At 36.3% G+C, this 21,872-nt stretch overlaps 3 protein-coding genes, 1 long non-coding RNA gene and 1 other non-coding gene across 5 annotated transcripts; 4 read left to right on the forward strand and 1 right to left on the reverse strand.

Moving 5' to 3' along the window:
• Positions 1-1,453: 1,453 nt before the first annotated feature.
• TRNAN-GUU lies at positions 1,454-1,527 on the forward strand. The gene has a single exon. It is a non-coding gene; the product is annotated as a tRNA-Asn (tRNA).
• A 2,919-nt stretch (positions 1,528-4,446) lies between these two features.
• LOC106325375 (dof zinc finger protein DOF5.7-like) lies at positions 4,447-5,695 on the forward strand. Its single transcript, XM_013763432.1, has one exon. It carries the CDS (start codon positions 4,564-4,566, stop codon positions 5,470-5,472), a length of 909 nt encoding a protein of 302 aa, XP_013618886.1. The 5' UTR covers positions 4,447-4,563; the 3' UTR covers positions 5,473-5,695.
• A 1,388-nt stretch (positions 5,696-7,083) lies between these two features.
• On the forward strand, positions 7,084-8,085 carry LOC106326462. The gene is made up of 3 exons (XR_001267242.1): positions 7,084-7,372; positions 7,643-7,722; positions 7,833-8,085. It is a non-coding gene; the product is annotated as an uncharacterized LOC106326462 (long non-coding RNA).
• Positions 8,086-11,855: 3,770 nt separating this feature from the next.
• On the forward strand, positions 11,856-14,878 carry LOC106322931 (receptor-like cytosolic serine/threonine-protein kinase RBK1). Its single transcript, XM_013761087.1, has 8 exons — positions 11,856-12,299; positions 12,390-12,845; positions 13,319-13,579; positions 13,663-13,820; positions 13,902-13,981; positions 14,065-14,203; positions 14,287-14,436; positions 14,522-14,878. Exons 1-8 carry the CDS (start codon positions 12,287-12,289, stop codon positions 14,669-14,671), a joined length of 1,407 nt encoding a protein of 468 aa, XP_013616541.1. The 5' UTR covers positions 11,856-12,286; the 3' UTR covers positions 14,672-14,878.
• A 3,948-nt stretch (positions 14,879-18,826) lies between these two features.
• On the reverse strand, positions 18,827-20,616 carry LOC106323011 (dnaJ protein ERDJ2B-like). The gene is made up of 5 exons (XM_013761172.1): positions 20,022-20,616; positions 19,501-19,888; positions 19,305-19,424; positions 19,119-19,205; positions 18,827-19,034 (listed from the first exon to the last, which is right to left on the reverse strand). The coding sequence occupies exons 2-5, from the start codon at positions 19,699-19,701 to the stop codon at positions 18,960-18,962; spliced, it is 483 nt and encodes a 160-aa protein (XP_013616626.1). The 5' UTR covers positions 19,702-19,888; positions 20,022-20,616; the 3' UTR covers positions 18,827-18,959.
• Positions 20,617-21,872: the final 1,256 nt, after the last annotated feature.

A 21,872-nucleotide genomic window follows, 5' to 3' on the forward strand; every position in this document is an offset into this window, starting at 1 on the left:
TTTCGATCAAACAATCAATACGACTTCAATTTTAAAATCATTCAATCGGTTTTATCAATTCAAACAACCAAATTCAAGAATGAGATTATCAATCCTAGCAATCGATTTCTATGTGTTCAAATTCAATACAGTTTTAATTAATTAAGGCTAGCATACTAGATCCAAACATACAATCATTCAAACAAAAAATTTCGATTCAAAGCATTAGATTAGGGTTTCGATTTTAATTCATTCAATCAATCAATTTGATTTCGAATTAGGGTTTATAAAATCGAATGTGTTTTAGTATTAGGGTTTTAAATAAAATCGATTTCATGCATTCATGCAATAAGCATGTATGCGGCTAGGATCATGGATATTAGGGTTTCGATTTTGATCTTAGATCATTGAGGTTTTGAGATTCAAAACCATTAAGGTTTCGATTTTTATTGATCAAAAAATCAATCTCGATTAGGGTTTGGGGTATCGAACTTATGATTATGAGCTTCGATTTACTCATTGAGGTTTTGATCTATTACCCTATGGTTTTGATTTCAACATTAGATCATACTATTAGGGTTTGTAGTTTTTATGGTTTCGATTCTTATCAAACAATCAAATTCGATTATGGATTCTCTTTAAGGTTTTGAATTACCTTAACCTCAAGTAGGGTTGAATGGACCACCAAAGAGATGAACCGTGAGCTGGAACTGATCGGAACGCGAGCTGATGTTGTCGCGAGCTGTCTGATTGCTGAGAACGGGAACGCGAGCTGTCCAACGTGCTGATCGGGTCGCGAGCTGTCTGAGATCGTCTTGTTTGCGAGCTGAGGTTGAACAATCCGAGATCGTCTGAAATAGGATCAGGAACGCCTTGAGCTGAAGCTGATCGGGAACAGATTGCAAACAAGGATCGGTATGTAAGGTTTCGCGATCGGGATTAGGATGGTTCGCCGGTAAGGATGTTCGCCGATTAGGGTTTGGGTTTTAGGCGGTTTGTTTTAGCTTAGAGATTTAGATTCTATCGTGCTGATAACGTGTTGTAAAACAAGAGAATATAATTTGTATGTTTCTGTCTATTCATAAACATAAGGAGCCCTTTATATATAGAGAAATACACCGTCATAGAATAATAGAAAGATTAGATAAAGGAAATACAAATATGGAAAGAGTACAGATCATAATCTAATAAGAAAAATGCAAGATATCGATTTTCTCTCTCTCTGCTCACGGTCGACTCTCTCTCTCTAGCATAGAGCCAATTATGAACCGGGCCGGTTATGGACATCCACAATATGATTTATAAGAGTAGATTTTTTTTTTGTTTTTTGTCCCACAAGAGATTAAAGTCCCAAAATTATTCACGAACTTATACAAGCTAGATTTAAATGTATCTCGTACTTTAAAATTCATGTTTTAATAGTTTGTAGAAAAAGACCAATTCTGTTAATACGTTCTTAATTATTTAATCCAAAGCTGGAATAGCTCAGTTGGTTAGAGCGTGTGGCTGTTTACCACAAGGTCGGAGGTTCAACCTCTCTTTCTAGCGTTATTTAGCCATATTGTGTTTTGCTCTTTTTTTAATAATGGGCTAAGTCCAGAAGTTGCCATACACACCGTAATTATTTGTGCGACGAAATAATCTAAAAATCCGACAATACAGGTACGTTCAAGCTTATAAGCCCAATGGTTGGTTTAAAACTAATGGGCCTCCACGAATCAGCTCTTCTCTCGTTCCGTTCGTTTCTCGTGATTAGCTTCACAATTTCCAATATTAATTCTTGTTTTACTTTTCCTCTTTCAAGATCCCAGCAGAGCATTAATTTTTTTTTAACTCGGACCGAACTCATATAAATAAATGTAAAACAATCAATGAAAAGGAGGATCAGATTACGGCTGTAACAAAAGGGAACAGAGCGGGTAAATCAGGTGGTATATGCTTCTACAACGTTTGATAACGATATAACATTTGAACTGCATTTTTTTTTTTTGACAAAGAACATTTGAACTGCATTTGACCAAATCTTTGTTGAAACTGCGTCTTTACCCTAAGTCATTTTTGTGACATGTCTCTTTCTCGCTTTAACCAATTTAATATATTTTTACATATATCTCTCACAATATTTATTGATATCAAATAAAGGAAAACCAGATGTTAAAAAGGTACAAAGTTTCTTTTTGGGGAGAATATTAGTTTGTTAAGAACTTGTTTTGTATCAATATATTTAAAGTTATAGGCCAAAGACCCAAACCTCTGATACAAATATAAAATAAAATAACAAACAAACATATATTTTATTTTATTTTGTGATACAAATGCGTTTTTAGTCAAGTATATCAGGTTTGGATTTACATGGAGTAGTATAAATTGTTGGGTTTAGAACATCTAATAATATCACCGATGTGAATTTCTAAATCTCTACTTAGTTTTGCTCTTTGTAGATTAGTTTCAGTAGTAATTTTTTTTTTTTGTAAATATTCTTCAAGTTTCAGTAGTAATTTGATGTTATGAAAAATGGCTAATGGGGGTACGATCATACCAACACTTATGCACCAGATCCCATCAGAACTCCGTAGTTAAGCGTGTTTGGGCGAAATTAATACTAAGATGGGTGACCTCCCGGGAAGTACTCGTGTTGCATCCTTTTTTATTAAAGTGTTTCAAAAAAAAAAGTGTTTCAAAAAAAGAAGAAAAATGGCTAATGGATATACATATGAAGAATAGTTTAAAAGTTAAACCGGGCGTGTATGAATCTCATTTGCAATTGCGGTAGATGGTTTTGGATTTATTATCAGTCGAAAACAAAAGTGGGTGTAAGCTGTATGTATCAGAGAGGATGATCGGTTCAGTTTCACGAGAGATCCATTCTTGAAGCTCTCACATGTTTCCTATTTCTTCTTCTCCGTTCTCTCGTGTTTCTTCACAGATGGAGACGCTTGATCAATCATCGAAACACAATCTTCTATTTTTCTATTTTTGGATGTATTATTTATTGATATATATGCATATATTATTGAGAACATGGCCTCACTAACTGTGTAATTGGAATTAATACGTATATTAAAACCCTATGGAATCTGATTATGATGCAATTTCACTTCACAAACGTCAAATATTGCAAGTTTTAGTTGATAATTTAATCATATATATATTAACGTTACAAAATAAAAAGAAAAAGGGGGTGATAAAAGGTGTCAGAGAAGTTTTTGGAGTTAATGGTCAAAATTATATTAGGAAAACTTTACAAAGATGTGAGAAAGTTAACTAATGTAACTTTACTCCTAATTAAACAAACCCTACTCGTTAAACTTTTAAAAACTGCTTAAATGTTTAAACGTGAACTCATACGAATCAAATTTATGTCTACTATATAAATTTGAAATCTACAAGTTAGTATATGTATTCTCAGTTTCTTGGCAACAATAACTTAAAGGATATATATAAATAAATTGTTCAAATAGTTATGGTTTCCTTAGTAGAGTTGCATACTGCTGACAACTATAATAAGTATAACTGGCTGCATGAATATATGTATAAAATATATAGTTTACGTATAAAGATCGGTGCAGTGCACACTTCACACATTGAAAAAACGTTACCGCAACAACATAGCACGACAGATAACAAATTCTATCCGATTTGTTCCGATCAATTGCACGGTTATATATGTTCTTCTGTCTTTTCTGCCACTTCATGCCTCTCTCTCATCTTCTCCTTTTGTCTCTATTATCCCTCACTCATCTCTCTACGTATACAAAGACTATACCTGCAAATAAATTCATCATGAATTTATCGAATGTAATAAAATGTACATTTTTGACAAAATGGCGGTTTATGAGTATACAAGTCTACTACAATGGCGGTTTAAGATTACACAAGAGTATTTCCAACATAGTATATATAACATGTTTAAATACCTGGTCGACAAAGTAAAAAAGTGTTAAAACATGTTCTAAATCTACTTTTTGGCGAAAAGATTATAGAGTATTGTCGAAGTAATTATTATGCAAGAGAATTATAACATGTTCTACATGCAACATCATCATATCATTCTAGTTTTAGTTGTTAATACATAAATATTGAATTTTATATACATGTTAACAGATCTATATGCTCATATTAATTTGTAGCATTAGCTTTTTGTAATTCGTTAAGATTTTTTGTTTATATTTAATATCTTAAAATGAATAATAAAACTCTGGATATTAAAGTTTCATTTTGATAAACACACTCTTTTAATATTAATAAATACAAATACAATTTTTTTTTTTGCTACAAAAGCAAAAACATTCAAATAACTAACTCGACGAGACAAGAAAATTAAAGTGATTTAAGTCTCATAAACAAAATAACTATTTACGTCTCCAACTTTTTGAAGACAAAGCCACTTTTTGTTTACTCAATATCTATAAATAATTAAGCCAAACACACGTTTCTAAAACATATACAAGCTCACATACATGCAGAATCATTTTATATATAAATTCACACCAGCCGAAACCCTTTTTTACCAACTGTTCCTCAATCTCTCTCGCTCTCATCATACTTTTCTTGTTTCTTTATTTCTCTCGTCCCATCATTATCATGTCCTCCCATACCAATCTCCACTCTCCTAAACCGGATCACCGTATCACCGGTGCGTCCCATACCAAAAAACCACCGTCTTCCACCGCTTCTCAAGACCAACAAACCCTAAAATGCCCTCGTTGCAACTCCTCAAACACAAAGTTCTGTTACTACAACAACTACAGCCTCTCTCAACCACGCCACTTCTGCACATCTTGCCGCCGTTACTGGACACGAGGCGGTTCCTTAAGAAACGTCCCCATCGGTGGCGGTTGTCGGAAAACCAAAAAATCAATCAAACCTAGCATATTAGCTCCTTCTTCTTCATCTCAGAGATTTTTCTCTTCCACCATGGAAGAAGCATCTAAATTCTTCACTCCTCCAACAGCAATGGATTTTCAGCTCGCTGGATTATCTCTCAACAAAATAAACGATCTTCAACTTATGAATAATCAAGAAGTTCTTGGCCTTAGGACGACCATGGAGCAGGTCGAAACAACACCTGTTGATGTCGGATCAGGTTTAACCCTAATGGGTTTTGGAGATTACAACAGCAACAACAACCATTCACCGGCGACTTTCACAACCGATGGAAACTTAGCTACCTCGATAGAAACTTTGAGTTGTTTAAACCAAGATTTACACTGGAGGCTTCAGCAACAGAGGATGGCTATGTTTTTTGGCAACTCTAAAGAAGAGACTGTTGTTGTGGAGAGGCCACAGCCGCTTCTTCACCGGAATCTCGAGATCGTTAACTCATCGCCGTCGCCGACAACGAAGAAAGGCGAGAATCAGACAGAGTGGTACTTTGGTAATAATAACGACAACGAAAGGGTGATTAATAACAATGAAAATAATAACACAGGAGGAAGCGATCAATGGAACAATGGAATTCAAGCTTGGACTGATCTTAATCATTATAATTAATGCTTTGCCATGATTCTTGGTAAGTTTAAAATAAACTATATTTATATGATCAAGATTTAAAACTATGTGTGTTTGTCATGCACTTCCAAAAATATTTATGTTTTGTTTTATTTGGGTGTTCTTTGTAGTAAGCTTTTGTTGTTGTTGTTTGGGTTACTATTGTTGTATTGTAAGTTTCAATTTGTAAACAGGATTTACTGTGCTTAAAGCGTTATTATTGAAAGGCTCTTGGACTATAGTTTAGTGGTGAAATTCTCAACTAACTAATTGGTGGTTGTTATTCCGAGGTTAAATATACTACTAATTAAAAATAAATCTTCAAATGTCATTCTCAGTAAACAGATAATGTCTCCTTGGGATTAGTTATAGTACAAATCAATTCATTTTACTTGATTTAATAAGTTTAACTGAGCCTAATTATACCCGAAATTGAAATTTGCCATCCACATCAACTGTAGTGCCCTAGTGAATAATGAAATCTCAATAATTCTAGACAGTGTAATATTCGTTAGTTGTGCTGTAAGTAGAAAATATAGACTGATGTTACATGAAAACTTTGTCAGTGAAGTGTGGTCTAATTAATGTACATACAAGCATATAACATCTTAGAAGGCACTGGACTATGTCGAGTCTACGTGAAACACAGAGAGCAGGCCTTAGCCTTCTTTTGCAGTCTCTCTACACATTAGGTTTTTATATATGTACGCCTGAACACACATAATGTATATGTTTTAAATCTGTCAAAATTACTACAAATAAACGAAATATAAACGTGCTAAAATAATATTCTTATAAATAATTTTATTAAGAATTTAGCTTAACTAACAAAATTTAGAATTGAGTCATGACTATAATTGTGTATATATAAGCTCGCTCATAAACGTTATAGAGACAAAGCTATGTTAGTCATAAAGCACAAAATATTTTAAAAATCACAAGAGTAATTTTGTTATTCCAATTATTTTGATAGATAACTATATCATTTATCTGTATGAATACACACACACACATCTGCAAGAATTAATGTTTATAGGTTCTGGTCACTTAAAAGGTGATGTTGGTTACTCCCCAAACAAAAAGCCGATGTTGGCAATTTTCAATACTACAATCTCCTTCTAATAAGCTTTTTATGATTGATCATTAGTAAGTTTGCTTTAGAAGATCATTGTCTTTCGGATATCTTAACTTTTAGTTTTCTTTTTCTTTATCATCTCTGTTAAATCATCATAAAAAGGTAATATAAATCAAGAATAAACCTTTTCTTGCTTTTGGTCGAGAGACCACGTACATTAACTAGCCAAATAATAAGCTAAAGTGTAATGTAATTTATAAAAAATAAACAACTTTTATATAGAATATGTTGGAAGTATTTTGTGATAATTTAATGAAACGGATAGGTAGTGAAGGAGCATGATGAATGTGAATACAAGTGATGTAACTGCCTAGTTAGACCATCTACAACGCGGGATCCTAACAAATCCTTAGACAAATTTTTTTAATGCTTTATAATTAAATTTGATTAAAATAATGAAAAAACTTAAGAATTAATCCTTAGTTAAGGATTAAAAAAGAGAAATCCTTAATACGTGGCATCCTCTCTTCTTCCCTCCCCCCCACTTTCCTTCCATCGCCTCCCAATCCTTTCGTCGTCATCAACGAACATCTCTGTCTCTACGCTTCTTCCTTCTTCTTTGTGGCGTAGATTTGTAGAAAGAAAAGAAATTTCGAAACTTTGTTTTCTCAGAGTTTTCGAAATTTCGATTTGAAATTTGGTAATTGGATTACTTGTTGGTGCAGATATTGGAGAAGAAGAAGAAGGTTCACGACTTCATAAAAAGAGCTTCTTCGAGACTCGATCCTCTTTCTCCCTTTGATTCCTTCCGTCGTTACACAAAGAATGGTGAATCATTTCTTCTTCGTTATTAGATTTTTTTCGTCTGTTCTATGAAATATTTGGGTCTGGAATTCACTAATATGATTTGATTGAAAAGCATGTTGATAGTCTAAAGATAAGAACTTGTGTGTTAATAATAATGCAACATGATAGGTGGCGTTCACTGTGTGCTTTGATCGCTTGGTTTATGATCAAGTTTGTGTAAAAGTTACTTGCTTTCACAGAAAGACCCTCTTGTTAAAACTAATCCTGCGCCGTTTTGGTTGCGTCTTGCAGACTTATCTGTGTACCTGGAACCTGGCCGTGGAGATAGACTATCCTCGTTCCTGAAACAACACATTCGAAAGCTCTTGAAGGTTATAACCTAAATGTTGTAGCTTTATTATATATTATAAAGACACTCTCTATAGGATCTGTTATCAGTTTTTTGAACTAATCAATTTGTTTGTGTGTGTGTTCACTGTAGGTTCCAATTCTTGATTTGTCAAGTATCAAGTGGGTGCAGCCCAACACTCTTGTTCGGTTCCGTGGAATGATACAGGACATGCTTGGAAATGAATTCTATGCTGGTGCTTACAAGGTATGTGTATTGTATGTTATGGTTTCTTCTACTAAAGATGTGTTGAATTTTGGTTTGTCTATTAACTTAGTTATTTTCTACTCTGTTAAAGATGACGTTTATTTGTTGTTGTTGTTGCTGGGGTGTCAAAGATATTTAAACATGATAATACTTTGTATATATAGTAACGCAATAAACTCTAAACTATTAGATTTAAAGGTCTATATATAAATATTTCGATTTGAGTTAAGTATCGCCAACTGAGAGATTAACAACTAAAAGCTTCATTTTCCGTCAAATGCTCAAAATGGAAAATGAATCATTTATCACTTTTTTTCTGAGAAAACTAATCATAAACTACATTTTCATCAATTTAAAATAAAAACAGTTGACCCTTTTCTACTTTTGTAAAACTGTAACATTGTCATTATTTCATTCATATACACAAAGAGTAACAACAAAATACAAAAAAAAAATGGTGGCCTCAGTTCCTTTGTCAATATGAAATGGCCATGTTTAAGAAGTTACTTGTGATGCAGAGAAGCCTAGCTAGATTGAATATTAAAATAGGGTTCGATGAACTGTCTTATTTTTTTGTGCAACCGATGAACTGTCTCTTGTACCAAATAAGCTTGAAATTCTAGAGAAGGCGATCACTCCACCGTGACAATTTCTTCTCATCGCCGATGCATTTTTCCTCCAGCCAATACCTTAGAGTATGTCGGTCAGCTGTCGGAATAATTGAAAATGCCATGTCCCATTTAGGCACTAGTTGACCCACTTGAGAGCATTTTAGGCCCAATAATCTCTTAAACTGGAGAAGGCCTATTAAGAGATTTTTGTGCTTTCATAGCACCTGAAAGTGACACAAACCGTTCTGATTCCCTTCTAATTCTCTGTTTTTGCATCATCAGAGAATCTTCGATACAACTCGGGATTGATAGTATGGTGAAAGGTCACTAGCTTCTTTAGATGGCATAGCAAGTGAAAATTGTTTTTTCTTAGAGCATCTCCAATCCTAGTGCAAAAAAAAAAACTGCAAAATGAAGTAAAAAATGCAGTCATGAACAAACAAAAAAGACATTACTCTCTTAATTGCCTTTTTACATGAAGCGAAGGTATATGCTAGGACTAACTTTTTTTTTTTGGAACTACTTTTAAGCTACAAACTGTTGGTAGTAACATTGTTTAGTTAGTCCTAACTTAGCGTTTATAGCTCAGTGGATAGAGCGTTTGTTTCCTAAGCAGAAGGCCGAAGATCTTGCTAGGCTTTTCCATTGATGAATTTAACTATTTTCCATGGAGACGTAAGGCCATCTTTTAGTGCACAGTTTTTTAGGATATATATATATATTTTTTTTTTGGTCTGAATTAAAAAAAAAGTGAACTAATCGCGGACCGCCACGTGTCAGCGGAGTCCGCGAACAGTGCAAGAAACAGACCAAAATCGATTCTTATTTCAACACTTCTATCACCGGTTTTTACAAAAAAAGTGGAATCCCCCACTTAAGAAACCCTCTTATCACTCCCGTTAATCGTGCTCTAAAGATTCTATGTCACATCCACTATCTATGTGGTTCGGTTAGATAGTATATGACATATTGACATGTAAACATTTTACTAAGTACACTATTCTCTAATCTCTTGTTGGGTTAAGTGATTTTATCTCTAAGCAGTCGGGCATATATAAAAATATAAGCGTATATATATCACTTTCCTATTTGAAAAAAATAGGATTAACGCTTGTCGGCTTGGTTTTACTTTGATTTAGTTACTAGTATTTATTAGTTATAGACTTATAGTACATTGAAAAAACCCGTCAAATCAGAATTCACAAAAAAAAAACTAACTGACTTTTGGATTGAAGCAAAAGAGTGCGTAAGTGAGAACGAGATTGGTTAGACTGACTTCTCAGACAGAACTTGACATTTGTGAGTTTGGTGGCTATTATGATTTGGAATTTGGGGCCCAATGGAGAAAGAGAAAGCAAATTAGATTAGATTGGGAGAGTCTACTTAGTTAAGAGGTTTGGTTCACCCACTCTGCGTGATACACCTTCACACTGAAATTACCAATTAACTAGTAACTTTATTTAGAATGTAGTATTGACTTAACAAATTCGCATTTCACGAAAAATACATATAAAAAAATCATTTTCCCACAACAACTTCACTTATTATTTTAATATGTGCTTATCTAGATTATGAATTTGTTTCTCCGATGATATGTACTTAACCCACACATGTAGAAAGTTTGACACATACCTATTTTTTTCGTTTTCGTCGTTAGATTTTTCTATTTTATCACTTAAGTTAGAGCTTGACATGGTGGGTCCAATGATGTCGCGCCTGATGTGTTTCGAATAAACGTCTTTTAACTAAGCTCCATGATGACTCGTGACTGTCGTGTCGTCAACCAAAACACTCTAATGAATGTTGTCTATCTTGATATTGACCAGTTTAATATATAAGAAAGTTAAATATTTTTTTAGAAAAATAAGATCTAGGGTGGTCAAAGCTTAGAGCATCATTATCTACTTTTTAGTTAAAAGTTAAAAAACAGTTTCTTAACTTCCGCTATGAACCTCAGTGTAAAAATTCCAGATTAATCATAGTCTAATGATGCTCTTAATTTCCTTGTGTTTCATACTAGTCTCTATGGTGGTGCCACACGATAACTAAAAACAAGATAGCATATTTCTTGGGGGAAAAATCACACACTCCGCCATTTAAATTCGTTTATGCTGTTTTTAAAGGTTGGATTAATAATAAAAAATAGCTTGAAGAGACCCAACAAAAAATAAAAACAATCACATGGCTAATATTAATAGCCTCACAACAAAAGACAAATGGATCAAGATGAGTCTCTCTCCTCTCCTAGAGAGAGAGTTCTCTCTCGTTTTTCTTCCTCTATTATCAATTAAAAAAATCTTTCAAAGAGGTTAGAGATTGTTTGAGAGTGAGAGACATCATCCTTTTAGTTCTCCGGCTTCGGTTCAACCGACCGGATTTTGTCTCTGGTGTTCTCGCGTTTTCCTCTGGTGGTGGACGGCTGGCTTTTGTTTCTGGGTGGCGGTGGTTTCCTCAGTTCCGCTTCGCCGGCTTTTGTCTCCGCGTCATGCCCTTTTGGTGTTGACGGCGACTCTCACCGGAGTTATCCCGGTTTCTTTTGACCGGCGTTTCTATTCTTCCCTTTTGCAATCGACTCTCCTTCCTCGGTTTCAATGTTCGATGGTTGAGGGATGATTGAAGACGATTGATTCTATTGGAAACGTGAGTCTGTGTTTGACTCGATCAAGCGCAAAGATGGTTCTGGTTGAGCATCTTTCGTTTATCCCGGTTGTCTGATCTCTTCTTCTTCAAGCTTTTTGTTTCAATCGGTTCGACTCTCGTTGGTTTGAGTTCGTTGTCTCTCGATTGGAATTTCATCAAAGAAGAAAGATCCTTTGGCTCGTGAGGTTATGGGTAGATCTCACGCTCAAGTTTCAAGCGCCTTCAATTCTGTTATCGCTTTCGTTGAGGTTTTTTGAACGAGATCCTATTCCGGTGTGTTTCCGGTGGATCTGCCGATTAGACCTTCGCCGGAATCGTTCTGCTGGCTGAAGATCGGTGGTGACTCGTATGGTGGACACGTGTCCCGGCCACGCCAAATGTTAACGCGTGGTGATCGAGTCGGCCGCGTTCTTCCATAGGGTTTCCTTTTGGTGGGTCTGTTGGGCCGTTTGTATATTTTGTTTCTTGCCCGGTTGGTTTTTTGTATTGTTGACTTTGGTTTTTTAATGATAGCAAATACTTCCAGTGAAAAAAAAATAGCCTCACAACAAGTGACTTGTCTTCTCATCCACTGTAATTACGGAAAATGCCATTGACCAGCTCCAGATAATATATGTCAACCGTAGGCGTGTTCGTTCGTTGGATAGCGTTAGTTACGGAACTCTTATCTTTTGTAAAAAAAGTGAAACAGAACTCTTGACTTGCATGCATGTGGTGGATTTTTTTATAAATATAGCAGAGATTCCAATCCATTACCAGTCATAATAAACCTGGTCTTTCATCTCCCCTTCTTCTTCCACTTTCATGTTTTCTAAAAGTCTTCTCTTCTAAGAATAAACATTTCTAAAGATAAAACTCTCTAACAAAGACAAGAAGCAAAAGAAAAAAAAAAACAACGGTTCAGAAACCACACATTAGAAGAGAAGACAAACCTCTGTTCTCCTGTTTCACCGGACTCTCTTCCTTCTCCTCACGGAGATGTTACTCTTCGGAGAAACTTTCATGAAGCTTTGAATATTTTTTATATTATTTTTATTATTATTATTATTCAAAGCTTCTTCTCACAGAGAATCCAAGAGGACGAAGGCCATGGCTGTTGAAGGTAAGGCTATTGTCAATGTTACGAGATTATGTTTCCGTGATTCTGTCTTGTCTTCTAATGAAAAAATCTACGCAAACATGTTATGTGCAGAGATGGAGAAGAAAAAGAAGAAGAAGAACACAGGAAGCAATGAAAAGACAGAGACGGAGAACAGCGACTCATTATCTATCGACGATCCATCGCCGAGATGCGTTCTTGAAATCCCATTAACGAGTTCTGACTCCGACAACAGCAGCAGCTGCAGCTCGTGCTCGCCTGATAAGTCATCGTCGCCGTTATCTACAACTCCTCCGAACGTCTCGTCTTTTCAGCACCACGGTCTTCAATGGAACAAGATGATAGACTCTATCAAGAAGAAGTCCATCAGGAGATTCTCTGTCATTCCTCTCCTCGCCAGCTACGAGCTCACGAGGAAAAACATGCGGCGGAAACAGCCTAAGTTGTCTCCTTCTCCGGTTGACTGCGATCAAATATTGGTCGCTAAACCGTCGTGGCGAAATTTCAGTTACGAAGAGCTTGTGGCCGCCACGGACAGTTTTAATCCCGGTAAGGTTTGGTAAGGTTCTGTTCATGGCAGGTCCTGAAATTTTTAAGATTTCAAGAATCATAAACATTTACCTAGAACTATAATAATCTTATAAAAATAATATGATGCCCTAGTATGGGTCTTGATATGTTGTACTTGTTGTTAGAGAATATGACTTGAGCCATGACCGGTCCTAAAATTTTAGAAGTTATAGACAATTTAATAAAAATTTCAGGTAGTTTGAGGGTTTAAAATTCTTTTTTTACAAATTTAAGGGCCAATATAATTTTTTTCAAAATTTTTTATAGCCCTCGGGCCTGAGGCTAATGTTTCATCAGTCCAAGCCTTGCTTGGAGGCTCTGTATTTTAAACTATTTCCTAAAATTTTGTAGAATAATCCCAATGTCTTACTCGGATGTATCCAGATCCGGCTCTGGTTCTGTTCTTGTGTCTCCTAGCATGGTTTTTGATATATTGTACTTGTTTTTGTTAGAGAATATGATTGGGAAAGGAGGACATGCGGAGGTGTACAAAGGAGTTTTACCTGACGGAGAGACGGTGGCGATCAAGAAGCTGATGAGACACGCCATGGAAGAAGAAGAAGAAAGAGTCAGCGACTTCTTATCCGAGTTAGGGATGATCGCACACGTTAACCACGCAAACGCAGCTAGGCTTCGCGGTTTCAGTAGCGATCGCGGTTTGCATTTTGTGCTTGAGTACGCTCCGCACGGCAGTCTCGCTTCTCTACTCTTTGGTACAACTCTCCATTTCAATGAAAATGCTTTTTAAAGCATTGTTGTTTTTTTTTTGTGTTTATGTTTTTTAAAACCTTTGTAGGGTCTGAGGAGGAGTGTTTGGATTGGAAGAAACGGTATAAAGTAGCTTTGGGTGTAGCTGATGGTTTGAGTTATCTTCATAATGATTGTCCTAGACGGATTATTCACCGTGACATCAAAGCTTCCAACATTTTGCTAAGCCAAGATTATGAAGCTCAGGTATTTTTATTGATTGATTAATTCAACAATCAAAAACTAATCAGTTTTAGTTGAATCTGATATGATTTTTTTTTTTGGTAGATATCTGATTTTGGACTTGCTAAATGGCTCCCAGAGAATTGTCCTCAACATATTGTTTTCCCTATCGAAGGCACATTCGGGTCAGACAGAGACTTCCACGGCTACACAATCTCTTCTTGATGTTTAAATCTTAACCAGGTTTGGTTCTTTGTTTCTCTTACAGGTATCTAGCTCCAGAGTACTTTATGCATGGGATAGTTGATGAGAAGACGGATGTGTTTGCTTTTGGGGTGTTGCTTCTAGAGATCATAACTGGTCGTCGAGCGGTTGATACAGATAGCAGGAAAAGCATTGTGATGTGGGTAATGATCTGAAACTGCTCTTCTTCTTCTCTTTGTACGCATTTTACAACAATTAAGACAGTTTGAAATGCTTGTTTTTCAAGGTGAAACCGCTTCTGGAGAAGAGCAGCTTGGAGGAAATAGTTGATCCTAAGCTAGGAAATGACTTTGATGAAACTGAGATGAGAAGGGTGATGCAAACAGCTTCAATGTGCATACACCATGTAGCCACTATGCGTCCTAATATGAACCGGGTATGTTTCATTTCCAAAGCCAAACCAGTCCCATTAGTGTTTGATCTAATAAGCAACTTATGAATTGGGTTGGTTTTGGATGCAGTTGGTGCAGCTATTGCGTGGGGATGACCGGTTAGCTGAGCCTCACGGCGGAGCAAGAACAGTGAGTCTCGACGGGTGTGACCTACAAGATCATACCTCTTCCTCGTACCTTGACGGTCTCATTCGGCATAGACAACTCTTAATGGAGTGAAGCAAGCAATCCAACAACAACAACAAAAGTATTACCTTGTCTTTCTTGCATGTGATTTACTTCATATTCTCCATTGTAAAAATCTCTAAAAGAAGGGAAATGTTGTATGTATAATTGGCCTCTAGTCTCAGCTTATGCTTGTGTCTTCAACCTTTGTTCATGTGAAAGCTGTAGTCACTTTTGAAATCCGAATGATTAATCGAAAAATCTCACAACTTTGTAATATGAATAGGTAAAACTATTAGAAAATTATGGAAATAGAATATATAGTCACTTGTTTGGTCATCAGAAATCATTCAAGAAATCATCAAGTATCTGTCTCAACAAGGCCTAACCAAGTTCCGAACCAAACACCAAGCCACACTCCAAACCCAGCGTCAGCTAATCCAAGCCTCTTGCCTCCTTGCGAGGCTGAAAGCACCACTACGATATCCCAATCTCAATCACTCGCCGAGACATCTCTCACCAAAGCCGACCATGCATGTGATCACTTCTTTAGCTGCATTAGTTTCATACGTAAACTAAAATTGTCAAAGCTAACAAAAATGAATATAAAACCTTCATAAGACAACTAAATTTGGGAATTATTATTTATTTTTAGATAACTAGTGAGAATTTGCAGTTAAAAAAAAGATAACTAGTGGGAACATAAGAGCATCAATAGAGCACGTCCATCGGTATGTTTTAATGGGGTTCCGACTAATTTAGAAAAAAATAGAAAAGTGAAGAAAGACGAAGAGAAAAAGTTTTTAAAGTACTGTATTAAGAACCGGTTGCAACACTGTAAAGTACATGTGTCATTTCCTTGTTTGTCTAAATATTTATACAAAAATAAATTTTAGTCAAAAACACAAATTATATTATAATATTAATATTTTCCTGACAAGAACTTCTTTTTAACAACCTAACCGATAATTGTGCTTTTAGACCATTTCTAATGGAGGTTCTTCCCATTGGAACTATTAAAATATGTATTATGTATATATATATATATATATATATATATATATATATTATATAGATATAAGTATTTATGGGTTCCAACTGAGTTTCTAAAGATTATTATAATAGTTTATTCAAATTATTTAATTATATAATTAAAACTAATAACAACGAATGAATGTCAAAGAGACGTTGGTGAAGTAAAAGCCAGAGAGAGAAGAGACTTTCTCCGGCGTACGGCCAGCGCGTGAGCGTCCGTGCCATCGCCGGAGCACTCCTGCTTCAGTAATTTAGTTTCCCTCCGCTTTGTTTCTGAAGTGCCATCAACGGACGCCTTGTCGGAGCTCTGATACCGCAACTGACCTTCTCGGTGGTCGGCTTTTGGAGTGAAGACGGGCTCGTTTGGAGAGCCTCGGGGGAGGCGGAGTTCTTGTCGGTTCGGATTGTGTTTCTCCGGGCGATGGAGGCTTCTCTAGATTCATCACGCCGGTCTGTTTGCGGGGGGTGGAGGCTATCTCAGATCCACCGACGCCGCTCTAGCTTCCGGGAAGGGAGACTTCTTCAGCTCCTTCTTTGCCGGCTTATGAATGACGGAGTGAGGAGGCTCACAAAGATCTTCGCCGTCGTGTTGAAACCCTAATTTTCTGGGATGTGGTTTTCTGGGTTCGAGGTATTTAAAGTGTGGTGGGTTTCGTGTTGTTCGAGTTTGAGTTTGTGGGTACTCGAGGACGAGATTTCTGGCGACGGTGACGATAGTTAAGACGAGAAAGCGGTGGTTCGCGGCGCGCCTATCTAGGGTTTCTGGTGATTCAGAGTCGGAGAAGACCTCGTTAGAACGACGATCTCTCCGGCGTGAAGACAGAGCGACCGTGAAGAGCTATGGTGACGCGGAGGCTCTGCAGTATCAGAGCTCCGGTGAAAAGTGTTTGTCGGTGACTGGGTTCGGCGGTTGTGCGATGAGGCGGAGATCGAGTTGAGGCGGACGACGCGTGGCGTGCAGACTCTCCAGATGTTTACACGTGTCCAGCCTGTCTCCTTGATGGTCCTCTAGGGCAAACTGTCCGATTGCTTGTATTTGGGTCGGTTGGGCCGTTTATTTTATTTTGGGCATCGGCTTTTGTTGTAAGTTGCCTCTCGTGCTAGTGGGATTTTTGTTTGTGGGCTTTGGCCCTTTTAATCAATAAAAACAATTTGGGAAAAAAAATCACAGTTATGATGCATCAAGCTCAATCACAGTTATAGGTATCCATAAAATCAAACTGGACTATTATAAAACAAATCAGAACCGCGTAATGCAGCTTAGTCTGACTAATGGGGTCAAATTCCTCAATCAACTGAACAAATTCTAAACTGAACAATAGCCACACGTTCCTGAAGTTAACACTAGTTCAATTTATTTCATAAATAAAACTACTCTATGAGTATACATATAATACGTGTGCATAATGTCGTTCATTACTAAATGAATTCTTATATAAGCACAGTTGAGAAAAATATTTAAAACTTCAGTATAGTATTTATCTATTTATTGTGGTGGACAATGACAATATAATAAAATATAAAACAATGTAGTTTCTTAATTAATTATGATGGTACCGAATCGAATATGACGTATCGAACAATGTTACGTAGATATATACAAATACAATGATATTTGATTAGGTACGTGGGCGTTTATGTTTAATCAAAATTTAATACCGTGACCCATTCGTATTAAAATATACTATATGACGTGACCCATTCGCATTACAGCCATCTTAGTTATTAAATTAAACGAAAAAAAATAGCTCGATATCCTTATAATCGTTGAAGATTGGTTATTTCGGTTTATATTTCTTATGGTTGAATCAATACATTGGATTCTAAACCTAAGAATATTTTTAGATCTAAATTGGAATAAAACCAGTATGATACAACAAAGGGATCTGATATTCAAAGTGCGGCAAAGATTACAAGTTCACAGGAAACTATGTCATCATTTTAGTTATTTATTTGTTGTTTCTCGTTGTTGTATATGTATTTATGTAATTTGATTAAAATTTAAGTAATAAATTAATTTCAGCTGTAAAAAAATAAAAATAAAATTGGGTCGATGATGCCTTTATATCAATGAAATGTGAATCTCGTGATTATTTGTTTATTACCACCGATTGTACTCTAACTATTTACGGCACGTGAAATAGGATGCGTCGAGGCTAAATTAATATGAATATAGTTTGTTTATTGGGACATGAGTAACTGTCGTAATTAGTAGTATATTCATGTGCGTCTTAGATTCACCCACGGAGGCGGTAACGGATGAACCGTTTCTGTTCGTTTGGCCACCAGTGAGATAGACGGTTAGAATAAACGGTGTCTGGAAACGACTGGAAAAAGCGTTACCACCTTTAGAAACAATTGGAACAAACGTTTTGCGGTAACGTAGTGATTATGAGTTATTTTTAACCAGAGACTGTAAACTGATGTACCAATTGTTACATTTTTGATTAAAAGAGGAGACGGTCTTCTAATGATACTGCCATATAACATATAGGTCTTTTGCACTAACAAACGGATTAAGATTTATTTTTTTTCAAACAAAAAAGAAGTTAGTTTAGTCAAATTCTAAAATGTTACATTATGAAACTGCAATCAATTAACACTACCGAAAGAAAACATGCTTGGATGTTTACACGTGTCCAGCCTGTCTCCTTGGTGGTCCTCTAGGGCAAACCGTCCGATTGCTTGTATTTGGGTCGGTTGAGCCGTTTATTTTATTTTGGGCCTCGGCCTTTGTTGTAAGTTGCCTCTCGTGCTAGTGGGCTTTTTGTTTGTGGGCTTCGGCTGTGGGTTTGGCCCTTTTAATCAATAAAAACAATTTGGGAAAAAAAAAAGAATGTCAAAGAGACGTTAGTTTAAAGTCTGAACTCATGGCAAAAGTCTCTTCCCCCAAAGACATCTCTTGTTATTTTTCCACTTCTCTTATGTTATTCAATTTTTTATTATTTTTGAAGAGAGATTCCCTGAAAAATGTTCCACTGCAGGTGCTCTAGATACGAGGTTGTTGAATAGTTAAAAGCATCATTAACCCACAACCCATTGGATCTCTGAATATTTTACTAATTAAATGTAATTAAGATCCTTGTTTAAGAAACACCTTGATTCATACTCTCCGATGGTAATTTTTTATTCAGGGGTTCTTAACAAAATGTTGTTTTTTGTTGCTAAAAAAAAAACCAAATCGTGAGACAATCCATATCAATGAAACAAGAGTTTCTGCCATGCTTGCCTAAAACAGAACAAGATCATGGGAAAATCCCTATCAATGAACTTGCAATCTTTCAACAAAGTACAAGCCACTAAACAATCAAACGTTACAAGAGCCTGCAATCAAAGGAGCAGTGTCTTCTGAAGTTGACTTCCTCGCACTAAGAGGAACAGCCTGCAATCAAACAAGAACATTAACAAGGCTGAAAGAATCTTAAATGTTTTGTGTAGAAGTAAAAACATGAAGACATCTTAATACATGAACAATGCATTGAGATAGCTCTATGACTCCGAGTGCAAGACTTAACCATCCATGCCCTTGTTCATTGTGGGGTATAACCGCCATCTGCAAGAAACTCACAATATCATAAAGTTCAGGTCATCAACAACTTTGTAACAACCTTTTATATTATCAGATAACAATGTGCTAACAAAAAAACAAGACCTTCATTAAATCTTCAAGGAGACGAGGTGCAAACTCTAAGACACGCCTGAAATCACTTTGCAGAGACGGAGACAAAACTGCTGATTCACGAGTTAACTGTTTCTGTATCAAAAGCTCAGCCTGTTACAGTAAAACAAAAGAGTTAGCATCTTTTCAAAATGTATACAATACTTATAATGTGTAAAAAGAAACCAACCTTGATAACTGCAGGATCCTGTTTCCAAAACTTAGCTTCATCTTGCTTCATTTTCTTAGGATCCAGACTTAGCTCGCTTTTGACAGAGGTAAAGAGTTTCTTCAGAGATTCATCATCGGTTTTACGGACTGGAATCTCTGTGTACTCAGCTGCTTTGATGAAAACGTCCATGACTTTGCTTGTAGTCAAAGAGGGTTTCATTAACTCATAATACGCTTGACGAGTTTGAAGCTTGACGTAGTTCCCGGTGTACTTTGATGATCTTCAGAGGTAGATGGAGGCGACCACTAGCGGCAAGAGAATACATAAACCAACTGTAAACAGCAACAGTAGCCCACCAGATTCTCCGTTTAAGTCTAGAATAAACTGAGGAAGAGCAATTCCCAGCCTGCATCAATCACATTTGCAAGAGTCTAAGTTTTTGAATATGAGACAAGAAAGACTAATGCAAAAGCCTCATTCTACACTGTTATAACATCTAAAAGGTAAACAAAAGATTGAGAGGCGTAAGAGATGATTACTTGTCTGCTATCAGGATCTTGGTTTAAAATGGCTAGTGGCGACCCCTGGCGATGAAGTGATCGAGTGTCGCCTAGCGCCATGGCGACCAGAAGCGAGCGCCATGTGTATGCTCTGACAAAAAGGAATAGAGCGTGGAAGCTTTCTCCATCATCAAACGAACCGAACCGAGATCGAACCCAACCACCGAGGAAAAAAAGAGAAGAGAAGAGAAAAGGAAACTCAAACGAAAAGGAACACAGAGGAAGAAGACGAGTGGAGCGATCTCTCTCTCTCTCTCTGTGGGTGTTCTACTTGATCTCGTTGCCGCTAACCCTAGGATTAGTTGTTTCCATTTTGTGTAGTACCTTTAACTGACGACCATGCAACTCTGATTCATTCAGTTGTAGAGCCTCTTGTATAGCTTCAGCTTCCACAAACTCTACATAAGCGAAACCCTTTGGCTGCCCGAACTTGTCTGTCAGAATCGTCACCCGATGGACTGTGCCGCATGATTGGAAGTGTTGCTGCACTTCTTCAGGTGTACATGCGTAATCAACCTGCACAGATAGCAGATATGTGCCTCTTTTTCCTTTTTTTTCTTTTTTCTTTTTTGCTCTAAAACGTATTCATTTTTTTGTTTTTTTTTTTTGTTTTTTTTTTCAATCATTTTTCACAAGAGCACAGAGCAGATTTTTTTTAACTTAGAAAAAATAAAATGTAGAGACCCCACTAGAACTTCTGATATGAGAATAATCCTGCGATTGTAGTGAGAAGAGTCATAACTCATAAGAAAAGCAAAACTCAGCAGAAAATAAAACGAAAACATGTTCTTAAGTTATATGAAGAATGCATCTCCTTAATTAAATCCCTCAGTCACTTTAACAACAAAACTCCCTCAAGAAACTACATTTTAAGATATATTCAGCACTCTCATCAGTCATCACCAATTTCTACCGTTCTAATTTTATACTGGTCACTGAACAGATATGCCATAGCAAGCAAAAGATATACAATTACACTAATATTCAACCACTAGATTTGATAGCATGCCATGTAGAGAACATAATCAGATTATAGACTCACAATTAAACTAATAATACTTCTAAAGCGCTTCTTTATCAACTGAGCTGGTCATCATGCACACTATCAAATCAACCAACGAAAACAGATCGAGCATCCACCTCCTCCTTGCCTCCTTTTCGTTAATTATTATTATTTGCTATTTTTGAAATTGCATAATCAATCTTGTCAAATCTCAAGTCATCAGAATATTAAAAACACGTCACCAATAAATAAACCCCTTTGTCGAGGTGAAACGTTGAAAGGTCTCTGTTTCCTCGGGACCAAAAGAACTAACGGTAACATTTTCTTCATTTTTTTACCGTTGGATGATAAATATTTTCTCTTTTAACCCGACACCATCTGTCTATATAAACAAACAATGGCAGTTTCCTCTCTTACCACCACTCTTCCTTCTTGATCTTGTTCTGTCTCTCTCTCTCTCTTTCTCAAGAAACGATGGCGTACTTTTCAGATGTCGCTCATGTCGCAAGAAGTAAAGACATTGAAGGAAGTATTGAATAGTGTCGCCGCTCATATATACGATGCGAAGCTTCCCTCTCACGCCTCGGCTCATTACCAAAACAAATGCCTTGTTGCGGCGCTCTCTTCAGATCAGAGTCTAAATCCCATCTTAATCACTTGAAGGCATGTATATATTCTATTTCTATTATCATCTCTCTTTTATTTTTTTGAATAAACATAAAAATTAAAAATTAAAAAGATTTCAAACTTTTTTTAAGAGAAATTTTGGTATATTGTTTTGATTAATTATGAAAACTTTAAGATGCATGATGTGAAAACTATTCGAT

Source organism: Brassica oleracea, chromosome C2, assembly GCF_000695525.1.
Source record: "Brassica oleracea var. oleracea cultivar TO1000 chromosome C2, BOL, whole genome shotgun sequence".
Classification (NCBI taxonomy): domain Eukaryota; kingdom Viridiplantae; phylum Streptophyta; class Magnoliopsida; order Brassicales; family Brassicaceae; genus Brassica; species Brassica oleracea.

Excerpts from the sequence above, each read along its gene's own strand:
- LOC106325375 (XM_013763432.1), top strand. The coding sequence starts at position 4,564 with ATGTCCTCCCATACCAATCTCCACTCTCCTAAACCGGATCACCGTATC.
- LOC106322931 (XM_013761087.1), top strand. Across the intron at positions 12,846-13,318 it reads CACGGACAGTTTTAATCCCG|AGAATATGATTGGGAAAGGA; the intron begins GTAAGGTTTGGT and ends TGTTTTTGTTAG. Across the intron at positions 13,982-14,064 it reads CCTATCGAAGGCACATTCGG|GTATCTAGCTCCAGAGTACT; the intron begins GTCAGACAGAGA and ends TTTCTCTTACAG.
- LOC106323011 (XM_013761172.1), bottom strand. The coding sequence starts at position 19,701 with ATGAAACCCTCTTTGACTACAAGCAAAGTCATGGACGTTTTCATCAAA. Across the intron at positions 19,206-19,304 it reads TCCTTGAAGATTTAATGAAG|ATGGCGGTTATACCCCACAA; the intron begins GTCTTGTTTTTT and ends AGTTTCTTGCAG. Across the intron at positions 19,035-19,118 it reads TATCTCAATGCATTGTTCAT|GCTGTTCCTCTTAGTGCGAG; the intron begins GTATTAAGATGT and ends GTTTGATTGCAG.